Source organism: Homarus americanus, unplaced genomic scaffold (genome assembly GCF_018991925.1).
Source record: "Homarus americanus isolate GMGI-L3 unplaced genomic scaffold, GMGI_Hamer_2.0 scaffold29612, whole genome shotgun sequence".
Classification (NCBI taxonomy): Eukaryota; Metazoa; Arthropoda; class Malacostraca; order Decapoda; family Nephropidae; genus Homarus; species Homarus americanus.
Window position 1 is genome coordinate 25114 of NW_024743232.1, and position 27387 is coordinate 52500.

The 27387-nt window shown below is 40.7% G+C and overlaps 1 protein-coding gene across 1 annotated transcript in view; it reads left to right on the forward strand.

The window, feature by feature from the left end:
• Positions 1–13777: 13777 nt before the first annotated feature.
• LOC121877131 (polypeptide N-acetylgalactosaminyltransferase 2-like) overlaps positions 13778–27387 on the forward strand; it is a gene marked incomplete at its 5' end in the record, with an annotated part of 44427 nt that continues 30817 nt past the window's right edge. The window contains 4 exons of the mRNA XM_042382751.1: positions 13778–13959; positions 18982–19083; positions 22879–22946; positions 23919–23984. Coding sequence (XP_042238685.1) covers positions 13778–13959; positions 18982–19083; positions 22879–22946; positions 23919–23984 — 418 coding nt within the window. The remainder of the gene's footprint in view (positions 13960–18981; positions 19084–22878; positions 22947–23918; positions 23985–27387) is intronic.

Below are 27387 nucleotides of genomic sequence, written 5' to 3' on the forward strand. Positions count from 1 at the left end.
AGAGCCAGTACTTCAACAGTGTGTAACAGAGAGCAGTACTTGCCAACAGTGTGTAACAGAGAGCCAGTACTCTCAACAGTGTGTACAGAGACACATTACTCTACAATGTGTGTACAGAGAGCCAGTACTCTCCAACAGGTGTGTAACAGAGAGCCAGTATCTAACAGTGTGTAACAGAGAGCCACTACTCCAACAGTGTGTAACAGAGAGCCAGTACTCTCCAATAGTGGGGCTGAGAAATAGCATTGCTAAATAGTGTGTAACAGAGAGCCGAGTACTCTCCAACAGTGTGTAACAGAGAGCCAGTATTTAACAGTAGCAACAGGAGAGTAGCACTTGCCAACAGTGTGTACAGAGAAGTGGCCGACCTACATGTAAAAGTACTGGACTCTGTTAATAAGTAAAAGCATTGTTACATAGCAAGATGTTACTCAAGAAAGTATCCAAAGTTGAATGTCTCAAGAAGAAAAAGTATCTCATTGTTAAGGTACTAGGTATTGAAAGTAAAAGTAACAAATTATTAATGGTTCTAAATATTAAAATAAATTACAGTAAATTATATAAAAAAAATAATGAAAAACACACAGAATTACACGTTTATTTGCTAATATTTCATTGAGATTAATTAATAACTGGTTATCGAAACGGTTATTCAATCGATCTTTTGACTAATAGGATATCAAACGTGAAAGAGACGCACGTGATTGGTCCAGACGGAAGAAACGATTGTGATTGGTTGCCCAAGTTTGCCCTGTCCTGTAATTGGATGTATTGTTTAGGGAGTAACGAAGTTTCAACTGTATTGGAGTAAAAGTATTAGAAAACCATACTTAAGAAAAAGTAAAGTATTGAAAATTTGAGGACTATTTATAAAGTAAATACCCCAAAATGTTACATGAATACATAAAATCAGGTAAATTTACCTCGTAACTTGGCACCTCCCGAGTAGTGACAGAGAAGATAAAGTGAAGTGCATTGAAGTCTCTGGGTCAAGGATGCATCAAACAGGTTTAGGCGGCGCCTGCGGCTATCAAGGAACAAAAGGCTCAACTAACATAGAAAATTATGTCTCTCCAGCGAGCCAGCGACCAAGAACCTGGGAATAAACATTGAATATTCTTGTGTACAGATATAAACCAATACTAATACAGAACATAAAATCGTTCATTAACAACAAGTTTCACGGAGGCTGTTATTATCGATAAATAAATAAAACCTACAGCCAGCCAGCGTCTCCTGTGTATTGTAGTGTCAACTTCTGCCGCAGGATGATGAGGGCGCAGTGGTCTGTGTCCGGACGCGGCTGTGCTTTGTGTTAGGAGAGACGTATGTGTGTGTAATGTGTAATGTGTGTAAGTCTGTTTACATGTGGTGATGAGTGTGTATGTGTATGTATTCTAGTGTATGTGTTTATGTGAACGGTGTATGTGTCATGCACGTGTACCCCGCGTGAGAATCTTGACTGTGTGTGTTTGAGTCAACGACGTAATGAAAACATTCCTCGTCACGATAACAGCATCAACCTGACTGACTGACTGACTGACTGACCCAACATCAGGCCTTGAGGAGCGAAAATATAATAATAATAATAATAATAATAATAATAATAATAATAATAATAATAATAATAATAATAATAATAATGAATAAATAATAATAGAAATAAAAGAAAAAAGATCAATAATGAGAAACAATATATGTATGTTGTGTTGTCAATAGTAAGAGAAACAATTGAGACCCTGCAATTGTGTGTAAATGAGGCAGAAAGTCAGATCATCAACCTGGGACTTGGTCACACATATGGCAGCAGGTCTACCATTAGACAACACATTATGCTTCCAATATCTTCCTCCTGTTTGGTAGCTGCCTACTACGACTGAATGACTAATGTAACTGACTGAATGACTAACTAACTAAATTGACTGATTAAACTGACTCACTAACTAACCAACTGACAACTAACTAAACTGACTAATTAAACTGACTCACTAACTAACTTAACTGACTCACGAACTAACTAAACTGACTGACTGACGAATTGACTAAATAACGACTAACTGACAAAATTGACTGACTGATTGACCGACTAGACAGTACAGGTATACAAACAATGTACCTAGACAGTACAGGTATACAAACAATGTAATGTAGACAGTAATAGATATACAAAATAATGTGGGCCTAGACAGTACAGGTATATAAATAATGTAATGTAGATATACAGATATACAAATAATGTATTTAGACAGTATAGGTATACAAATAATGTACTCTAGACAGTACAGGTATACAAAACAATGTACTAGACAGTACAGGTATACAAACAATGTAACAGACAGTATACAAACAATGTACCTTAGACAGTACAGATATACAAACAATGTACCTAGACAGTACAGGTATACAAAACAATGTGTACCTAGACAGTACAGATATACAAACAATGTACCTAGACAGTACAGAGCAAAACAATGTACCTAGACAGTACAGACAAACAATGTACCTAGACAGTACAGGTATACAAACAATGTACCTAGACAGTACAGGTATATACAAACAATGTACCTAGACAGTACAGGTATACAAACAATGTACCTAGACAGTACAGGTATACAAACAATGTACCTAGACAGTACAGGTATACAAACAATGTAATTCTAGACAGTACAGGTGATACAAACAATGTGTACTAGACAGTAATATAGTATACAGACAATGTACCTAGACAGTACAGGTAGAGAGATACAGACAATGTACCTAGACAGTACAGGTATACAGACAATGCACCCAGACAGTACAGGTGATACAAAACAATGCACCCAGACAGTACAGGTATGTACAAACAATGTACCTAGACAGTACAGGTATACAAACAATGTACCTAGACAGTACAGGTATACAGACAATGTAAATTTAGACAGTACAGGTATACAGACACAAATAGACAGTACAGGTATACAGACAATGTAATGCAGACAGTACAGGTATATAAACAAATGTACCTAGACAGTACAGGTATACAAACAATGTACCTAGACAGTACAGGTATACAGACAATGTACCTAGACAGTACAGGTATACAAACAATGTACCTAGACAGTACAGGTATACAAACAATGTACCTAGACAAGTACAGGTATACAAACAATGTACCTAGACAGTACAGGTATACAGACAATGTACCTAGACAGTGCAGGTGATACAAACAATGCACCTAGACAGCACAGGTATACAAACAATGTAATTCCTAGACACAGGTATACAAAACAATATATTCCAGACAGTAATATATACAAACAATGTACTCTAGGACAGTATAAATAATACTAGACAGTATGTATAAAACAATAAAATTTAGACAGTAGGTATACAAAACAATGTGAATTTAGACAGTACAGGTATACAGATTAATGTACCTAGACAGTACAGGTGAGCATAAACAATACCTAGACAGTACAGGTATACAGACAATGTAATTTGTATAGTACAGGTATACAAACAATGTACCTAGACAGTGCAGGTATACAAACAATGTACCTAGACAGCATATATACAAACAATGTACCTAGACAGCAGGTATACAAACGTACTCCAGACAGTACAGGTATACAATGTACCTAGACAGTACAGATGTACAAAACAATGTACTAAGACACAGTACAGGTATACAAAACAATGTACTCTAGACAGTACAGGTATACAAAACAATGTACTTGCGTAGACAGTACAGGTATACAAACAATGTACCTAGACAGTACAGGTATACAGACAATGTACCTAGACAGTACAGGTATACAAACAATGTACCTAGATAGTGCAGTATACAAACAATGTACCTAGACAGTACAGAGGTATACAAAACAATGTACCTAGACAGTACAGGTATACAGACAATGTACTAGACAGTACAGGTATACAAAACAATGTACCTAGACAGTGCAGGTATACAAACAATGTACCTAGACAGTACAGGTATACAAACAATGTACCCAGACAGTACAGGTATACAGACACGTACCTAGACAGTACAGGTATACAAACAAGTGTACTCTAGACAGTGCAGGTATACAAACAATGTACTAGACAGTACAGGTATACAAAACAATGTACCTAGACAGTACAGGTATACAGACAATGTACCTAGACAGTACAGGTATACAAACAATGTAACAGACAGTATATACAAACAATGTACCTAGACAGTACAGGTATACAAACAATGTACCTAGACAGTACAGGTATACAGACAATGTACTCTAGACAGTACAGGTATACAGACAATGTACTCTAGACAGTACAGGTAGATACAAACAATGTACCTAGACAGTACAGGTATACAAACAATGTGTACCTAGACAGTACAGGTATACAAACATGTACCTAGACAGTACAGGGTATACAAACAATGTACCTAGACAGTACAGGTATATTGGTGACAATGCAAATTTAGACAGTATTAGGTATACAAACAATGTAATTTAAACAGTGGCTGAGGTATGGGCAAACAATGTACTCTAGACAGTACAGAGCACAAACAATGTACTCAGACAGTACAGGTATACAGACAATGTACCTAGACAGTACAGGTATACAAACAATGTACCTAGACAGTACAGGTATACAAACAATGTACTCTAGACAGTACATAAACACAAAATTTAGACAGTACAGGTATACAAACAATGTACCTAGACAGTGCAGGTATACAAACAATGTACTCTAGACAGTACAGGTATACAAACAATGTACCTAGACAGCAGGTATACAAACAATGTAACAGACAGTGCAGGTATACAAACAATGTACCTAGACAAAGTACAGGTATACAGACAATGTACCTAGACAGTACAGGTATACAAACAATGCACCTAGACAGCACAGGTGACACAGACAATGTGTACCTAGACAGTACAGGTATACAAACAATGTACCTAGACAGTACAGGTAGATACAAACAATGTACCTAGACAGTACAGGTATACAAACAATGTAATGTAGACAGTACAGGTATACAAACAATGTACTCTAGACAGTACAGGACAAAACAATGTACCTAGACAGTACAGGTATACAAACAATGTGTACCTAGACAGTACAGGTATACAAACAATGTACCTAGACAGTGTAGGTATACAAACAATGTACCTAGGACAGTAATAGGTATACAGACAATGTACCTAGACAGTACAGTATACAAACAATGTACCTAGACAGTACAGGTATACAAACAATGTACCCAGACAGTACAGGTATAACAAACAATGCACCTAGACAGTACACAGGTGATACAAACAATGTACCTAGACAGTACAGGTATACAGACAATGTACCTAGACAGTACAGGTATACAAACAATGTACCTAGACAGTACAGGTATACAAAACAATGTAAATTTAGACAGTACAGGTATACAGACAATGTACCTAGACAGTACAGGTATACAAAAATTTAATGTACTCTAGGACAGTACAGGTATACAAACAATGTACCTAGACAGTACAGGTATACAGACAATGTACCTAGACAGTACAGGTATACAAACAATGTACCTAGACAGTGTAGGTATACAAACAATGTAACTAGACAGTACAGGTATACAAACAATGTACCTAGACAGTACAGGTATACAAACAATGTACCTAGACAGTACAGGTATACAAACAATGTACCTAGACAGTACAGGTATACAAACAATGTACTAGACAGTAGGTATACAAACAATGTACCTAGACAGTGCAGGTATACAAACAATGTACTAGACACAGTACAGGTATAAACAATGTACTCTAGATTAGTAGACACAAACAATGTAATGTAGACAGTAATATAGTATACAAAACAATGTAAATTTAGACAGTAGAGCACAAAACAATGTAAATTTAGACAGTAATAGGTATACAGACAATGTAATTTAGACAGTACAGGTATACAGACAATGTACCTAGACAGTGTAGGTATATAAACAATGTACTTAGACAGTACAGAGAGACAAACAATGTACCTAGACAGTACAGGTATACAAACAATGTACCTAGACAGTACAGGTATACAAAACAATGTACCTAGACAGTATTAGGTATAAACAATTGCAATCTAGACAGTAATATAGGATACAGACAATGTGAATTTAGACAGTACAGGTATACAGACAATGTACTAGACAGTACAGGGTATACAAACAATGTACAGTACAGGTATACAAACAATGTACTTAGACAGTACAGGTATACAGACAATGTAAATGAGACAGTACAGGTATACAAATGTACTCTAGACAGTAATAGGTATACAAAACAATGTAACAGACAGGTATAGAGACAATGTAATGTAGATAGTATAGGTATATAGACATGTACTAGATAGTACAGGTATATGTAAAATAATGTACCTAGACAGTAGGTATACAAAACAATGTACCTAGACAGTACAGGTATACAAACAATGTACCTAGACAGTAAGAAAGTACAAACAATGTGTAAATTTCCAGACAGTGCAGGTATACAAACAATGTACCTAGACAGTACAGGTATACAAACAATGTACCCAGACAGCACAGGTATGGCGATTAACTTTACTCAGACAGTACAGGTATACAAAACAATGTACCTAGACAGTACAGGTATACAAACAATGGCCTAGACAGTACAGGTATACAAACAATGTAACCTAGATACAGGTATGCAAACAATGTCTAGACAGTACAGGTATACAAACAATGTACCTAGACAGTACAGGTATACAAACAATGTACCTAGACAGTACAGGTATACAGACACGTACTAGACAGTACAGGTATACAAACAATGTACCTAGACAGTACAGGTATACAAACAATGTAATTTAGGACAGTACAGGTATAAGCAAACAATGTACCTAGATAGTAATAGGTATATAAACAATGTACCTAGACAGTACAGGTATACAAAACAATGTACCTAGACAGTGCAGGCATATTATGACATGTACTCTAGACAGTACAGGTATAAGAAACAATGTAGACAGTGCAGGTATACAAACAATGTACTCTAGACAGTATACAAAACATGTGTTCTAGACAGTATAGGTATACAAAACATGTACCTAGACAGGTATACAAACATGTAATTTAGACAGTGTTAGGTATACAAACAATAAAATGGGACAGTGTAGGTATACAAACAATGTACCTAGACAGTACAGGTATACAAACAATGTACTCTAGACAGTACAGGTATACAAACAATGTACCTAGACAGTACAGGTATATGGTGAGACAATGTACTCAGACAGTACAGACATAAACAATGTACTAGACGGTACAGGTATACAAAACAATGTACCTAGACAGTGGCTGGTGGTATACAAAACAATGTACCTAGACAGTACAGGTATACAAACAATGCCTCTAGACAGTACAGGTATACAAACAATGTACTCTAGACAGTGTAGGTATACAAATAATGTACCTAGACAGTACAGGTATACAAACAATGTACTCTAGACAGTGTATAGGTATACAAACAATGTACTAGACAGTGTATATACAAATAATGTACCTAGATAGTAATAATAGGTATACAAACAATGTATTTAGACAGTACAGGTATAAACAATGTACTCTAGACAGTAGGTATACAAACATGTACTTAGACAGTACAGGTATACAAACAATGTACCTAGAGAGTACAGGTATACAAACAATGTAAATTTTAGACAGTACAGGTATACAAACAATGTACTAGACAGTACAGGTATACAAACAATGTACCTAGACAGTGCAGGTATACAAAACAATGTACCTAGACAGGTATACAAACAATGTACCTAGACAGTACTATATACAGACAATGTGTACCTAGACAGTAATAGGTATACAAACAATGTACTCTAGACAGTAATATATACAAACAATGTACTCTAGACAGGTACAGGTATACAAACAATGTAATGAGACAGTATATATACAGACATGTACCTAGACAGTACAGGTATACAAACAATGTACTAGACAGTACAGGTATATAAACAATAAAAACTAGACAGGCTAGGTATATGACAATGTACTCTAGACAGTACAGGTATATAAACAATGTACCTAGACAGGTACAGGTATACAAACAATGTACCTAGACAGTACAGGTATACAAACAATGTAATTCTAGGACAGTACAGGTATACAAACAATGTACCTAGACAGTAGGTATACAAACAATGTACCTAGACAGTGAAGGAGGGGTATACAAACAATGTACCTAGACAGTACAGGTATACAAACAATGTACTAGACAGTACACAGGTATACAAAACAATGTACTCTAGACAGTAGAGCACAAAACAATGTACTAGACAGTGTATACAAAACAATGTACTCTAGGACAGTGTAGGTGATACAGAATGTACCTAGACAGTACAGGTATAGAGACAATGTACCTAGACAGTACAGGTATACAAACAATGTACTCAGACAGTACAGGTATACAAAACAATGTACCTAGACAGTACAGGTATGAAGCAAACAATGTAACCCAGACAGCAGAGTACAAACAATGTACTAGATGTGCATAGGTATACAAACAATGTAGACAGTACAGGTATACAAACAATGTACCCAGACAGTACAGGTATACAAACAATGTAATTCCAGGACAGTACAGGTAGTATACAAAACAATGTACCTAGACAGTACAGGTATACAAACAATACCTAGACAATACAGGAGCACAAACAATGTGTAACAGACAGCAGGTATACAAACAATGTACGTAGACAGTACAGGTATAAAACAATGTACTCTAGACAGTACAGGTATACAAACAATGTACTCTAGACAGTACAGGTATACAAACAATGTACTCTAGACAGTACAGGTATACAAACAATGTAATTTAGATAGTACAGGTATACAAACAATGTAATTTAGACAGTGCAGGTATACAAAACAATGTACTTAGACAGTGCAGGTATACAAATGTACCTAGACAGTACAGGTATACACAATGTACCTAGACAGTGCAGGTATACAAACAATGTACCTAGACAGTGCAGGTATACAAACAATGTACCTAGACAGTACAGGTATATACAAACAATGTACCCAGACAGTACAGGTAGATATAAAACAATGTACCTAGACAGTACAGGTATACAAACATAATGTACTCTAGATAGTACAGGTATACAAAACAATGTACTCTAGACAGTATAGGTATACAAACAATACCTAGACAGATAGGTATACAGACAATGTACCTAGACAGTACAGGTATACAAAACAATGTACCTAGACAGAAAGAAGCAGGTATAAGGCTAAACAATGTACTTAGACAGTATACAGGTATAAACAATGTACTTAGACAGGTATACAAACAATGTAAATTTAGACAGTATAGGTATACAAATAATGTACTAGACAGTATGTGTATACAAAACAATGTACTCTAGACAGTATACAAACAATGTAATTTAGACAGTACAGGTATACAAACAATGTAATTTAGACAGTACAGGTATACAAAACAATGTACCTAGACAGTACAGGTATACAAACAATGCAATTCCAGGACAGTATGAGACACAAACAATGTACCTAGACAGTACAGATATGTAAACAATGTACCTAGACAGTAGTACAGGAGATACAAATAATGTAAATTAGACAGTACAGGAGCAAACAATGTACCTAGACAGTACAGTAGACACAAAACAATGTAATTTAGACAGTACAGGTATACAAACAATGTAAATTTAGACAGTACAGGTAGTATACAAAACAATGTACCTAGACAGTACAGGTATACAAACAATGTACCTAGACAGTACAGGTATACAAAACAATGTGGGCTCTAGACAGTACAGGTATACAAACAATGTACTCTAGACAGTACAGGTATACAGACAATGTACCTAGACAGTAATAGGTGAGCACAAACAATGTACCTTGACAGGCACAGGTATACAAACACGTAATCTAGACAGTACAGGTATACAAAACAATGTACCCAGACAGTACAGGATACAAACAATGTAAACCTATAGACAGTACAGGTATACAACTAATGTACCTAGACAGTACAGGTATACAAACAATGTACCTAGACAGTACAGATACAAACAATGTAATGAGACAGTACAGTATACAAACAATGTAAATGACAGTACAGGGTATGTATAAACAATGTACCTAGACAGTACAGGTATACAAAACAATGTACCTAGACAGTAATATATACAAACAATGTACTCTAGGACAGTACAGGTATACAGACACAATGTAGACAGTAATAGGTATACAAAACAATGTACTAGACAGTACAGGTATACAAACAATGTACCTAGGACAGTACAGTATACAAACAATGTAATGTAGACAGTACAGGTATACAGACAATGTACCTAGACAGTACAGGTATACGTAATGTACCTAGACAGTACAGGTATACAAACAATGTGTAACGACAGTGCAGAGTATACAAAACAATACCTAGACAGCATAGGTATACAAACAATGTACCTAGACAGTATAGGTATACAAACAATGTAATAGACAGTGTATACAAACAATGTACTCTAGACAGTGCAGGTATACAAACAATGTACTCTAGACAGTACAGGTATACAAACAATGTACTGGTGGACAGTATGGTGTATACAAACAATGTAATGTAGACAGTACAGGTATACAAACAATGTACTAGGACAGTACAGGCATACAAGCAATGTACCTAGACAGTGCAGGTATACAAACAATGTAAATTTAGACAGTACAGGTATACAAACAATGTAATCTAGACAGTACAGGTATACAAACAATGTAACAGACAGAGGTATACAAACAATGTACCTAGACAGTGCAGGTATGCTGGCTGGTGACAATGCACTCTAGACAGTGCAGGTATACAAACAATGTGAATTCTAGACAGTACAGGTATACAAAACAATGTACCTAGACAGTACAGGTATACAAACAATGTACCTAGACAGTACAGGTATAAAACAATGTACCAAGACAGTACAGGTATACAAAACAATGTACTCTAGACAGTACAGGTATACAAACAATGTACTCTGTAGATTGTGCAGGTATACAAATAATGTACTCTAGAGACAAGTGGCTAGGTATACAAACAATGTACTGTATAGTATATAGGTATACAAACATGTACTCTAGACAGTACAGGTATAAAATAATGTACCTAGACAGTGTAGGTATAAAGAATGTATTTAGACAGTATAGGTATACAAACAATGTACTCTAGACAGTGCAGGTATACAAACAATGTACCTAGACAAAAGCAGGTATACAAACAATGTGTACCTAGACAGTACAGGTATACAGACAATGTACCTAGACAGTACAGGTATACAAACAATGCACTCCAGACAGTACAGGTATACAAACAATGTACCAGGATGCAGGTATACAAACAATGTGCCCAGATGCAGGTATACAAACAATGTACCTAGACAGTACAGGGGTATACAAACAATGTACTCAGGACAGTACAGGTATGTACAAACAATATACTTGTGATAAGCAGGTATACAGACAATGTACTTAGACAGTACAGGTAGTACAAATAATATACCTAGACAGTACAGGTATACAAACAATGTACTGAGACAGTACAGGTATACAAACAATATGGCCTAGACAGTATAGGTATACAAATAATGTGCCTAGACAGTACAGGTATACAAACAATATACCTAGACAGCAGGTATATAAATGATGTACTCTAGACAGTATACAAACAATATACCTAGACAGTACAGGTGATACAGACAATGTACCTGAGACAGTACAGGTATACAAAACAATGCACCCAGATAGTACAGGTATACAGACAATGTACTCAGACAGTACAGGTATACAAACAATGTACTCTAGACAGTACAGGTATACAGACAATGTACTCAGACAGTACAGGTATAAGCAAAACAATGTGCTCAGACAGTACAGGTATACAAAACAATGTTTCTAGACAGTACAGGTATACAGACAATGTACTTAGATAGTACAGGTATACAAACACAATGTAGACAGTATAGGATATAGATACTGTATTTAGACAGTATATATACAAACAATATAGGTTTTAGACAGTACAGGTATATAGACAATGTACTTAGGACAAAGGTGGCAAACAAATGTAAATTTAGACAGTACAGGTATACAAACAATGTACTCTAGACATACAGGTATAAAAACAATGTACTCTAGATATGTATACAAACAATGTACCTAGACAGTACAGGTATACAAACAATGTACCCAGACAGTACAAGGTATACAAACAATGTACCTAGACAGTACAGGTATAAACAATGTACCTAGACAGTATATATACAACAATGTACCTAGACAGTACAGGTATACAAAAACAATGTACTAGACAGTACAGGTATACAAACATGTATTTAGACAGTACAGGTATGTATAAACAATGTACTCTAGACAGTACAGGTATACAAACAATGTACCTAGACAGTGCAGAGATAAGCAAAACAATGTACTAGACAGTACAGGTATACAAACAATGTACTTTTAGACAGTACAGGTATACAAAACAATGTAATTAGGTGTGTGTATACAAATAATGTAATGTAGGGACAGTACAGGTATACAAACATGTACTCTAGGACAGTACAGGTATACAAAACAATGTACTCAGACAGTGCAGGTATATGCAACAATGTAATGAGACATAAACAGGTGAGGGCTAAAATGAATGTATCAGACAAGTAACAGGTAAGACAAACAATGTACCCAGGACAGTACAGGAGACACAAACAATGTACCTAGACAGTACAGGTATATGCAAAACAATGTACCTAGACAGTACAGGTATACAAACAATGTACTAAGACAGTACAGGTATAAAACAATGTACCTAGACAGTAGGTATACAAACAATGTACCTAGACAGTACAGGTATACAAACAATAAAATGTAGACAGTACAGGAGAAACAATGTACTAGACAGTGCAGGTATACAAACAATGTACTTAGACAGTATAGTATACAAACAATGTACTTAGACAGTATAGGAGCAAACAATACCTAGACAGTACAGGTATACAAACAATGTACTCTAGACAGTACAGGTATACAAACAATACCTAGACAGTACAGGTGATACAAAACAATGTACCTAGACAGTACAGGTATGGACAAACAATGTACCTAGACAGTACAGGTATACAAACAATGTACCTAGACAGTACAGTATACAAACAATTGTCAACAGCAGCAAATTGACCACACACACACACACACACACACACACACACACACACACACACACACACTTACATATAAAAAATAACTTAATATATCGGGCGTAAATAATGTATCAACAGACATACAGACGGACGGTCGAACAGACGTCAACAACAGACAGACAGACAGACAGACAGACATGGAGGGAAGGAAGAAATCAGAGAAAGAAAAACAAGAATAATAAGTGCAATATTTGTTGAAGTTTGCTGAGGGTTCAACTTGGTCCAATAAAACTTTTACTTCTTTGTGTGTGTGTGTGTGTGTGTGTGTGTGTGTGTGTGTAAGTGGGAGTGTTTGTGTAAGTATGACCGAGTGTATGTATTATTTAATATATATAGAGATAAGTTTAAAAATAATAATAATTAGATTGATTTAATGTGTTAAAGTTCTCACTATTTCAACAAGAGTACACGAAGTTATTATTATTATTATTATTATCACCATTATCATCATTATTATTATTATTATTGTTGTTATGGTTGTTGTTGTTATTATAAGCACCTTCACCGTCTCCGGCAGGGCTCCTACACCAGCAGCAGCCTCCTGTCCGTGTCAGAGTCGGTGGGTTACTTGGCTGGAGGCTACCTGAGAGACAGAGAGCATGACCCTTACTCACGCCATGCCTTCAATATTAAGGTGTCCAACTCTCTACCTAGTGACAGGTTTTACCAGACACCAGGGATCCCAGGTGAGCCATCTAAGTGAGTCAGTCTGGTGTGTGGGGTTGGCGAGCAGTCTGTGTGGGTAGGTTATGAGCAGTCTGGTGGTGGGGTTAAAGTGAGCAGTCTGGTGTGGGGTATAAGTGAGTCTGGTGTGTGGGTTGAAGTGAGCAGTCTGGTGTGGGGTTAGGTTAAGTGAGTCAGTCTGGTGGGAGGTAAGCATGAGCTGTCTGGTTAAAGTGAGCCGTCTGGTGTGTGGGGTTAGGTTAAGTGAGTCAGTCTGGTGAGAAGTGAGTCAGTCTGGTGTGTGGGTTAGGTTAAGTGAGTCAGTCTGGTGTGTGGGTTAGGCAGTGAGTCAGTCTGGTGTGGGTAGGGTTGGTGAGCCGTCTGGTGTGGGTTAGGTTAAGTGAGCGTCTGTGTGTGTAGGTTGGAGTGAGTCAGTCTGGTGTGTGGGTAAGTGAGTCAGTCTGGTGGGTTAAGGCGAGTCGTCTGGGGTGGTTGCTGGAGTGAGCTCAGTCTGGTGTGGGGGGTTGAGCAGTCTGGTGTAAGAAGGGCGTGAGCTGTGTGGGTTAGGTTAAGTGAGTCAGTCTGGTGTGTTAGGTTAAGTGAGTCAGTCTGGTGTGGAAGAAGGTGAGCAGTCTGGTGTGGGTTAGGTGACGTGAGCGTCTGGTGTGGGGTTAGGTTAAGTGAGCAGTCTGGTGTGGGAGTAGGTTAAAGCAGTCTGGTGTGGGTTGTTGGCGGAGTCAGTCTGGTGTGGGGGAAGGGGAGCAGTCTGGTGTGGGAAGAAGTGAGCAGTCTGTGTGTGGGTTAGGTTATGAGCAGTCTGGTGTGTGGGGTTAGGTTAAGTGAGTCAGTCTGGTGTGGGAGAAGAAGTGAGTCAGTCTGGTGGGTAGGGATATGAGTCAGTCTGGTGTGAGGGGTTATGAGTCAGTCTGGTGTGGGGTTAGGTTGGCTGAGCGTCTGGTGTGTGGGTTAGGTTATGAGTCAGTCTGGTGTGGGTGTTAAGTGAGCTGCCTGTGGTGTAGGTTAAGTGAGTCAGTCTGTGTGGGATAAAGTGAGCTGTCTGTGGGGTTAGGTTAAGGAGCAGTCTGGTATGGGTTATAGGTTAAGTGAGTCAGTCTGTGTGGGTTGTTAAAGTGAGTCAGTCTGGTGTGGGAAGAAGGGGTGAGTCGTCTGGTGTGTGGGTTAGGTTAGTGAGTCAGTCTGGTGTGGGTTAGGTTAAGTGAGTCAGTCTGTGGGGTAGGTTAAGTGAGCCAGTCTGGTGGGGTTAAAGTGAGTCAGTCTGGTGTGTGGGTAGAGTTAAGTGAGGCCGTCTGTGAGGAAAGTGAGTCAGTCTGGTGGGGAGAGGTTAAGTGAGTCAGTCTGTGGGAGGTTGGCGAGCAGTCTGGTGTGTGGTTAAAGTGAGTCAGTCTGGTGTGTAGGTTGAGCAGCCGTCTGTAAAGAAGGAGTGAGCTGTCTGGTGTGGGTTAGGTTATGAGCTGTCTGGGTAGGTTAAGGAGTCAGTCTGGTGTGTGTTAGGTTAAGTGAGCAGTCTGGTGTGAGGTAAAGTGAGTCAGTCTGGTGTGGGTTAGTTAAGGAGTCAGTCTGGTGTGTGGAGGAAGGCGAGTCAGTCTGTGTGGGAAGGTTATGAGCCGTCTGGTGTGTAATATGAGCCAGTCTGGTGTGTGGTTAGTTATGAGTCAGTCTGGTGGGTTGGGTTAAAGTGAGCAGTCTGGTTAGTTAAGTGAGTCAGTCTGTGTAAGTAAGTTATGAGTCAGTCTGGTGTGTGGGTTAGGTTAAGTGAGCAGTCTGGTGTGGAAGGCGTGAGCCGTCTGGTGTGTGGGTTAGTTAAGAAAGTCAGTCTGCAAAGAAGTTACAGCCGGTGTGTGTGGTTAAAGGTGGTCACGTCTGGTGGGGGTTGTTGGCGAGTCAGTCTGGTGTGGTTAGGGTTATGAGTCAGTCTGGTGGGTTGAAGAAGAGTCAGTCTGGTGTGGGTTAGGTTAGCGAGCGTCTGGTTAGGTTACGAGTCAGGTCTGTAAGTAGGTTGGCAGCCGTCTGGTGTGGGTTAAGCGATGCAGTCTGGTGTGTGGGCTTGCTGGCTAGAGTCTGTCTGTGGGTTAGGTTAAGTGAGTCAGTCTGGTGTGTGTGGTAGAAGTGAGTCAGTCTGTAATGCTGTTGTCGTTATTTAGACTCAATTAATGCATTATGTCTTTATGAGCAGCATTATGAGCAGGTTATGAGCAGTATTATGAGTAGCTATGAGCAGTATTATGAGTAGCTATGAGCAGTATTATGAGCAATTATGAGTAGTATTATGAGCAGTTATGAGCAATTATGAGCAGCTATGAGCAATTATGAGCAGTATTATAAGCAGTTATGAGCAATTATGAGCAGTTATGAGCAATTATGAGCAGTTATGAGCAATTATGAGCAGTATTATGATAATATAAGCAATTATGAGAAATTATGACAGTATTAAGGAGCAGTTATGAGCAGTATAATGAGTAGTTATGAGCAGTATTATGAGCAATTACGAGCATTAAGAGCAGTTATGACCAGAATTATGAGTAGCTATGAGCAGCATTATGAGCATATTATGATATTATGAGCAGCTATAAGCAATGTATATTATGATGTATGAGCAATTATGAGCAACATTATGAGCAGTATTAAGGACAGGTATGAAACAATTATGACAGTATTATGAGCAGTTATGAGCAGCATTATTAGCAGTTATGAGCAGTATTATGAGCAGTATTTTGAGCAGTTATGAGCAGTTATGAGCAGTATTAGTGATAAGTGATATATTATGAGCAGTATTATGAGCAGTATTATGAGCAGTATTATGAGTAGCTATGAGCAGTATTATGAGTAGCTATGAGCAGTATTATGAGCAATTATGAGTAGTATTATGAGCAGTTATGAGCAATTATGAGCAGCTATGAGCAATTATGAGCAGTATTATAAGCAGTTATGAGCAATTATGAGCAGTTATGAGCAATTATGAGCAGTTATGAGCAATTATGAGCAGTATTATGAGCAGTTATAAGCAATTATGAGAAATTATGACCAGTATTATGAGCAGTTATGAGCAGTATAATGAGTAGTTATGAGCAGTATTATGAGCAATTACGAGCAGTATTAAGAGCAGTTATGACCAGAATTATGAGTAGCTATGAGCAGTATTATGAGCAGTATTATGAGCAGTATTATGAGCAGCTATGAGCAATTATGAGCAGTTATGAGTGGTTATGAGCAATTATGAGCAATATTATGAGCAGTATTATGAGCAGGTATGAACAATTATGAGCAGTATTATGAGCAGTTATGAGCAGTATTATTAGCAGTTATGAGCAGTATTATGAGCAGTATTTTGAGCAGTTATGAGCAGTTATGAGCAGTATTATGAGCAGTTATGAGCAGTATTATTAGCAGTTATGAGCAGTATTATGAGCAGTATTTTGAGCAGTTATAAGCAGTATTATGAGCAGTTATGAGCAGTATTATGAGCAGTTGTGAGAAGTAATATGAGCAGTAATATGAGCAGTTATGAGCAGTTATGAGCAATTATGAGCAGTATTATGAGCAAGTTATGAGCATTATTATGAGCAGTATTATGAGCAGTATTATGAACAGTTATGAGCGATTATGAGCAGTATTATGAGCAGTATTATGAGCAGTATTATGAACAGTTATGAGCGATTATGAACAGTATTATGAGCAGTATTATGGGCAGTTATGAGCAATTATGAGCAGTATTATGAGTTTTTATGAGAAGTATTATGAGTAGTTATGAGCAGTATTATGAGCAGTTATGAGCAAGTATGAGCAGCATTATAAGCGTTTGTGAGAAGTATTATGAGCAGTATTATGAGCAGTTATGAGCAGTATTATGAGCAATATTATGAGCAGTATTATGAGCAGCTATGATCAGTTTTATGAGCAGTATTATGAGCAGTTATGAGCAGTATTATGAGCAGTTATGAGCAGTTATGAGCAGTATTATGAGTGGTTGTGAGAAGTATTATGATCAGTATTATGAGCAGCTATGAGATTATGAGCAGTATTGTGAGCAGTTATGAGCAGTATTATGAACAATTACGAGCAGTTATGAGCAGTATTGTGAGCAGTTATGAGCACTTATGAGCAGTATTATGAGCACTTATGAGCAGTATTATGAGCACTTATGAGCAGTATTATGAGCAGTCATGAGCATTATTATAAGAAGTTATAAGCAGTTATGAGCAGTATTATGAGCAGTGTTATGAGGAGTTATGAGCAGTATTATGAACAATTATGAGCAGTTATGAGCAGTATTGTGAGCAGTTATGAGCACTTATGAGCAGTATTATGAGCAGTATTATGAGCACTTATGAGCAGTATTATGAGCAGTTATGAGCAGTATTATGAGCTGTTTATGAACAGTATTATGAGCAGTTATGAGCAGTATTATGAGTAGTTATAAGCAGTATTATAAGCAGTATTATGAGCTGTTATGAACAGTATTATGAGCAGTTATGAGCAGTATTATGAGCAGTTATGAACAGTATTATAACCAGTGTTATGAGCAGTTATGAGCAGTATTATGAGCGGTATTATGAGCAGTATGATGAGCTGTTATGAACAGTATTATGAGCAGTTATGAGCAGTATTATGAGCAGTTATGACCAGTGTTATGAGCAGTTATGAGCAGTATTATGAGCAGTATTATGAGCAGTATTATGACCAGTGTTATGAGCAGTTATGAGCAGTATTATGAGCGGTATTATGAGCAGTATTATGACCAGTGTTATGAACTTTTATGAGCAGTATTATGAGCAGTTATGAGCAGTATTATGAGCAGTTATGAGCAGTATTATGAGCAATATTATGAGCAGTATTATGACCAGTGGTATGAGCAGTATTATGAGCAGTATTATGAGAAATATTACGAGTAGTACAATTAGCAGTTATAAGCAGTATTATTAGCAGTTATAAGCAGTATTATGGGCCATATAATTAGCAGATATGAGCAGTGTTATGAGCATTATTATGAGTAGAATTCAGGAGCTGTATTATGAGCAGATATGAGCAGGTGTGTTGCAGGTGTGGGCAGCTGGAGTACGACCTGGATACACTACCTACTGTGTCCGTGGTGGTCACCTTCCATAACGAGGCCAGATCTGCCCTTCTGAGGACCCTATACAGGTGAGCTCTGTGTGTGTGTGTGTGTGTGTGTGTGTGTGTGCGTGCGCGTGGAGGGTGGTGTAATGCGTCTAGTGTTAAGGTACAAGCACTGCTTGCCCCCTCTCGCTTTCAGCTGCCACTGCTGGCTAGCCCTCGTGGCGAACAAGGAAGCAACTTGCATAAGTCTTCCCCTGCCAGTACACAGCCTCTTCACCATCAAGACTCCTGCTGTGCCTCCTCGTAGCAACACACGGTAACTGGGTGCCTCGTGGGCCCAGGCTAGACCAGCAGGGGATCTAGTCAGTAGCAGTGGGCCCCAGAGACGGCACATAGGCCCACTGGCCTGTGAACATTTCCTGGCGCCTACCAACCATTGCCCCGCTGCTTTGCAGATTAACCTTGTTAGGTATAAGGCTACGGGAGTAAACCCAGAATGAAAAATCTGTGGTGGAGCCCAGCATCAAGCAGACATGCTTACAGAGCTCCAACAAGACCCCAACGGCAGTGTAGGTGGAAGAGGTGACCACCATGGGAACCCAACGACTACACCGGTGGACGAAGGCAATGCCTGATGGACAGGCTATTAAGGCGAAACCCAACAAACTGAGCTATCGGCAGGCCATTGCATCTCTCCCTCTCCCCAGTCATTGCAACACTTGCACCACTGGATCAGGAAAAGGGAGAGCCAAGATGTGTGGTTGCAGCCTGCGCTCCTGCCTCACCACATAAATCAGCTCACGCGCAGCCATCATCCAGCTCATCATACCTCTCATCATCATCAAAACCCCTAAACCCACAAAAGTCCTATGGCGATGGACGAGTGGCGACGGGGACAGGCAGAGATGACTGCCGGGAGTCTCTACTCACAACTCTGCACATGGGCAGCACAGAGAAGATGGTAATTTATGCACTGGGATCTAGGCAGTAGTGCAATCCGGTCCTATCTGTGTGACTGAGCAGCTCTTACGAAGAGCCACTCTGTTCACCCCACATGGACAGGGGGCTAGAAAAGGTGCCCTAAACATAACCTGCCTAAAGAACAAACCTGTTTGGGCAACCACACCCGGTAAAGTCAAGAGAACAGCATCGTGACCCGTACATGGCCTTCATTGACCTTACTAAGGTCTTCGACTCGGTCAATAGGGAAGCCCTCTGGCATACTCTCAGCCGTATTGGCTGTACACCAACATTCATCCCCATTGTGAGGCAATTCCACGATGGCATGAACAGCAGTGTCCTGTTCAATGGCACCCAGTTTGAGTTCTTCTCCATCCAAACTGGCATAAAACAAGGGTGTGTACTGGCACCAAATGTTTTTTCCATTTTCTTGGCTGCCTTCTTTACTTGTGCCAGTGCCAATTTAGCCAGCAGGGTGGCCATCGGGTACAAGATGAAGGTTCTTTTCAACATAAGACGACTCCAGGCAAGAACAAAGGTGTCAGCAGCTTCCATTACTAAACTTCACTATGCTGACGACCTCACCTTTGGCGCTCACACTGTACGTGACCTACAAGAGATCCTGAACACTTACGTAGATGCATATGCACACTTCGACCTTGAGGTGAATGCATGTACGTGAGACTCGGATTCTCTTTTAAACTGCCCCCGGTTCAGCCACACCTCCACCATCCATCCAGCTTAATGATATTACCCCCCCCCCCTAATGTTACCCAGTTTCAGTATCCCGGCTCTCACCTGTCCACCACTGCAGGCAAGGATGAAGATTCAACACCGGATCATATGTGCATCTCAACCCTTTGGCAGACTCCGAAACCGTGTCTTCAGCTGTAAGGAGCTGACATTATCTACAAAGTTACTGTACACGTATATCGAGCAGCGGTCCTTCCCACCCTGCTATATGGCAGCGAGACATGGGTCACATACAGGAGGCACCTCAAGACACTTGAAAACTTTCAACACTGTAGTCTACGTTCCATCATCTCAGTTTGCTGGGAAGACAAGAGAACAAATGCCACTATTCTTGCTGACACCAACTGTAGGAGCATCGAGGCTACCATTATCCATGAACAACTATGCTGGACTGGCCATGTTACCCACATGGACAACAGTAGACTGTCAAAGCAGCTACATTACAGTCACCTAATGAATAGTAAACATAATGCTGGTGGGAATCGGAAAAGATATAAGGATAGTCTTATGACAAACCTGAAAAAATGACAAATCGACCCACTCACATGGGAGACGATCACCCCACACAGTAATGCTTGGAGGAGCACCACTCAAGGTGTTCATACTTTCAAATTAGTCCGACTGCAAACCGAAGCAGACAAGCGCTAACGCCAGAACAATGCTGCCACCGCCCCTCCCGCACTGGATGTAGCCCTCCACACGCGCAACATCTGTGGACGGTCCTGCCGGTCCCGACCTCTTTATTCACCCCCAGAGCTCACTAACGAAGGTGACATCCCTAATAACTCATATCATTGTAACATAGCTGGATGATCGTCATACTCGATTACGAGTGACAGCAAAGTAGTAGTAGTGTGTGTCTGTGTGCTAGAGTTTTTTTTTACGGGGATTAGCCCACCCGGGCACAGGTCACTGACCCACATCAGGGCCTCGGGGGCGAAAATGTAATAATAATAATGAAAACAACAATTAATAAAAATTAATAAAAATTATACTAAATAAAATAATAGTAATAATAAAAATAATAACCATAAATAATAGAAAAATAATAAAAAATATATCAATAGTGAGAAACAATATATGTATGTTGTGTTGTCAATAGTAAGAGAAACAATTGAGACCCTGCAATTGTGTGTAAATGAGGCAGAAAGTCAGATCATCAACCTGGGACTTGGTCACATATGGCAGCAGGGTCTACCATTAGACAACACATTATGCTTCCAATATCTTCCCAGGCGGTAGTACCTACTGTCCAGGAACCGCTGTACCACTATCTGGTTGTGGTATCAGACCTTGTGGGTGCAGTGTGCTGTACATTGAAAAAAAGTTGCCTGTAATTCTCTATAAAAGTGATTTTATAAAAAAAATTCCCAAACATTGAGATTTTGTCTCATTTTACTTAGTACTTTACTGCATACAAACAAACATTCATAGTCACCAGCCTTGTGTAACAAAGGAAGCCATACCACCACCAGTTATTGTGAGGGGAAACACGTAATATTACCTGTAATTAACCTGTCACTGTCCACACTGCAGTACGGCGCAGGTAAGATGTTCTCTAGGTTCACATTAATCATTAAGGGGACACAGGTGAAGGCAAATACATGTGTCTTCATTGTTTTGGTAGGTGTGAGAGGAGAGGTCACCGAGTGTGGTACAGGTATGGTACATGTGTGGTGCAGGTATGGTGTGGGTGAGGTACAGGTGTGGTGCAGGTATGGTGTGGGTGAGGTACAGGTGGGGTGCGGGTAGGGTGTGGGTGAGGTACAGGTGTGGTGCGGGTATGGTGTGGGTGAGGTACAGGTGTGGTGCGGGTATGGTGTGGGTGAGGTACAGGTGGGGTGCGGGTATGGTGTGGGTGAGGTGCAGGTGTGGTGCGGGTATGGTGTGGGTGGTACAGGTGGGGTGCAGGGTGGGGTGTGGGTGGGGTACAGGTGGGGTGCGGGTATGGTGTGGGTGAGGGTGCAGGTGTGGTGCGGGTATGGTGTGGGTGGGGTACAGGTGTGGTGCAGGTATGGTGTGGGTGAGGGTACAGGTGGGGTGCGTACAGGTGGGGTGCGGGGGTGTACAGTACAGGTGGGGGTGCGGGTATGGTGTGGGTAGGTACAGGTGGGGTGCGGGTATATTTCACCATCTCTCTCATCGATATATTTCACCATCTCTCAGTGTGTTGAGCCGCACCCCAGAGGAACTGTTGGTGGACATTGTGTTGGTGGACGATGCCAGCGACAACCGTAAGTCTCTCTCTCTCTCTCTCTCTCTCTCTCTCTCTCTCTCTCTCTCTCTCTCTCTCTCTCATCATATTATTATTTTGATCAAACTCTTGTTATTTAATCTCTCCCCATACTCGTTAATTATAGTGCATAAGTCACATGTTTAGTCATAGGTCACATGTTTAGGTATAATAAGTCACATGTTTAGGTAAAATAAGTCACATGTTTAGGTATAATAAGTCACATGTTTAGGCATAATAAGTCACATGTTTAGGTATAATAAGTCACATGTTTAGGCACAATAAGTCACATGTTTAGGTATAATAAGTCACATGTTTAGGTATAATAAGTCACATGTTTAGGAATAATAAGTCACATGTTTAGGTATAATAAGTCACATGTTTAGGTAAAATAAGTTACATGTTTAGGAATAATAAGTCACATGTTTAGGCATAATAAGTCACATGTTTAGGTACAATAAGTCACATGTTTAGTGTATTAGCTCCTGTTTAACAGACAGTAGTACTTATATAAATGTGGGTTATTACATTAGGTTTATATAACATCACCCACGGTAACTTGTCATGAGCTATGATAGGTTGTTTCATCTCCAGACGCGAGACTCAGCCATTAAGTGACCTGCTCCTGGCCAGTACATCTGTCTCACCTGACTGACGTACCCACACAAAGCTATTATTGATAAGCTCCGTCTAACGCTCACAGATCATATTGATAATTACGGTCATATCCCAGTTAATTGTGCCTACATATAGCTTTCTAAGTAAATGGACAAAAGACCATTTGGGTTTGTAAACTTAATCCATAAACATTTTGTGAATGTTACTGTAAAGTTACCTCTCATCAGCGAGTCTTAGGTAACCGGAGTAGTAACATTAGTCATAATAAGTCACATGTTTAGGTATAATAAGTCACATATTTAGTCATAATAAGTCACATGTTTAGGTATAATACACGTTTATTCCCTCACTACAGCCTCAGATGGTCTCCTATTGGCTGGGCTTCCCAAGGTGCGTCTCATTAGAAATGACCAACGGCAAGGTGAGTGGTGGTGGTGGTGGTGGTGGGGGTGGTGGGGGTGGTGGTGGTGGTGGTGGTGGTGTGTGTGTGGGGGGGGGGAGACACACAGGGTGGTGTAATGCCTCTAGTGTGGCAGCATTATGTCAGTGTTAAGGTACAAGCACTGCTTGCCCCCTCTCGCTTTCAGCTGCCACTGCTGGCTAGCCCTCGTGGCGAACAGGGAAGCAACTTGCATAAGTCTTCCCCTGCCGGTACACAGCCTCTTCACCATCAAGACTCCTGCTGTGCCTCCTCGTAGCAACACACGGTAACTGGGTGCCTCGTGGGCCCAGGCTAGACCAGCAGGGGGTCTCGGAGTAGCAGATGGATGGTGCATAGGCCCACTGGCATGTGGACACGTTCTGGCGCCGACCAACCATTGCCCCGCTGCCTTGCAGATTAACCTTGGGAGGTACAAGCCTGCAGGAGTGAACCCCAAACGAAAAATCTGTGGTGGAGCCCAGCATCAGGCAGACATGCTTACAGAGCTCCAACAAGACCCCAACGACGGTGTAGGCGGAAGAGGTGACCACCATGGGACTACACCGGCAGATGAAGGCAATACATGATGGACAGGCTACTAAGGTGAAACCCAACAAACTGAGCTATTGGCAGTCCATTGCAACTCTCCCTCTCCCCAGTCATTGCAACACTTGCACCACTGGATCAGGAAAAGGGAGAGCCAAGATATGTGGTTGCAGCCTGCGCTCCTGCCTCACCACATAAATCAACTCACGTGCAGCCATTATTCAGCTCATCATAACTCCCATCATCATCAAAACCCCTATACCCTAAAATGTGTTTTGGCGACGGACGAGTGACAAAGGGAACAGGCAGAGCTGACTCCCAGGAGTCTCTAGTCACAATTCTGCACATGGGCGACACAGATAAGATGGTCGTTTCTGCACTGGGATCTAGGCAGCAGTGCAATCCAGCAGTGCAATCCGGTCCTGTCTGTGCGACTGAGTAGCCCTTTCGAGGAGACATTCTGCTCACCCCACTTGGAGAGGGAGCTAGAAAAGGTGCCCTAAACATAGCCTACCTAAAAAAGCAACCGCACCCAGTAAGGTCATCGTTATGCGATTGAAAACACAAGCAAAATCACATATCCAAGCAAACACAAACTATAAAACCTCTTATGGTCACTGCATGAAATGTCAGGACTCTTCAGGATACTGGCACAAATTAGTGACCTGAAAGAAGAACTGCCCTTGTGGCAAAAGAGCTGGCTAGGTATAACATCGAGATAGCAGCCATTAGTGAGTCCCGGCTCTCAGACGAGGATCAACTCACAGAACGGAAGTCTGGCTACACCTTCTTCTGGAAGGGTAAGCCTGCTGCGGAGAGAAACCCCATTTATGGTGTTGTCTTTGCCATCCGCCAACGCAATTTACAGAGGCTAATTGAAATGCCTATTGGGATCAACGAACACCTCATTACGCTCCGAGTCCCACTGAATCACTCACGACATACCTTTTTCATCAGTGCATTTGCCCCAACACTGGATGCAGATTATGACATCATGGAGGCCTTTTATGCCGAACTCAAAAGAGTGCTAACCTCTATCACCAGAGAAGATAAGGTTGTGCTCCTTAGTGACTTCAATGCCAGACTTGGTATGAGATGCTAACATTTGTCAGGGAACCATAGGGAGAAACGAACTTGGCAAGTGTAATGCCAACGGCCTACTCCTCCTCAGCAAGTGTGCTGCACACAACCTCACTATCACCAATACCTTGTTTAGGCAGGCCGACAAGTTCAAGGGTTCGTGGCAACACCCATGATCCAAACTCTGGCATCTCATTGACTACATCATTGTCAGAGAAAGAGATCGCCGAGATGTCCTCATCACCCGTGCCATGCGTGGCTCAGACCACTGTGACACTGATCATTGGCTCTTCAGGTCTCTAAGCTCTCACTTAACGTCGCCCCAAAACCTCGACTGCAGCAAGCCTCCAGAAGAGGTTTTAACACTAAGCGTCTGGAGGATCCAGCGGTAGCACATGCTTTCAGAGAGCAGCTCGAACATGGGCTGAAAAACAACCCGACAACGAACAACCCAAATCCCAGTGCCGAATGGGGTGTTCTTAACACTGTCATGACAAAAACCTACAGACAGACCCTCGGCCAGATCGAAAGAATACACCAGGACTGGTTTGATGAAAATGACCAGGCAATCAATGTACTCATCGATGATAAACGTGCTGCCTTAACTAAATGCCAGAACAACCCTCAGTCTCGTACCAAAGTGGATACCTTCCACAGAAGAAAGCGGCAGCCCAGCGGGAACTTCGCGATTTAAAGAATGATTGGTTTAAAATTAAAGCATGTGAAATACAAAATTTGCAGATCAGTGCAAGATGAGCAATTTTTTCAATTCCACCAAAACATTTTATGGGCCAATCACTCGTGGCGCAGCCCGCTCATCCAAAGGTAACTATAATGAAGATGATGAAGGCCTCCTTCAGCACTGGAAAGAGCACAACATTCACTGCTCAACCGAAACACTGATGTGGATGTCCTGACTACCCAGCAGGTCCCTCAGCATCCAGAGCTGACCCACCTCAGCTATCCTCCATCCCTGGATGAGGTAGCTACTGCCATCAAACCGATTAAAAATAACAAAGCCTCAGGGTCTGATGGAATCCCAGCCAAGGTGTATAAAGCAAGAGGACATCTGCTTACCAGCCGTCTCCACTCTCTCCTAGGGAATACATAGGAAAAGGAGGAAATCCCTCAAGCTCTTAAAGATGCCTCCATCGTCAATATTTATAAGGACAAGGAAGACCGGTCAGACTGTGCCAAATACCGTGGGATCTCGCTGCTGTCCGTGGCTGGCAAGATTATTGCCTAAGTACGCCTAAACAGACTTCTTCCTGAGGCGGAAAACTTCCTCCCAGAATCTCAACGTGGCTTTAGACCATCATTTGGCACCACTGACATGAACTTTGCTGCCCGCCAGTTACAGGAAAAGTGTCGAGAACAGCGTCATCGCTTTCATCGATCTAACCAAGGCCTTCGACTCGGTCAACAGGGAATCCCTCTAGTGGACCCTCAGCCGTTTTGGCTGCCCACCAAAATTCATTGCCATTGTGAGGCAACTCCAAGATGGCATGAACGACAGTGTCCTGTAAAATGACACCCAGTCTGAGTTCTTCCCCACCCAAACGGGGGTTAAACAAGGGTGTGTACTGGCACCAACTCTCTTCCATTTTCTTGGCTGCCTTCCTTACTCGTGCCAGTGCCAATTTAGCCGGTGGGGTGGACATCAAGTACGGGATGGAGGGACTTTTCAACATAAGACGACTCCAGGCAGGAACAAAGGTGTCGGCAGCTTCCATTACTGAACTTCATTATGTAGACATCACTCTTGTTGCTCACACTG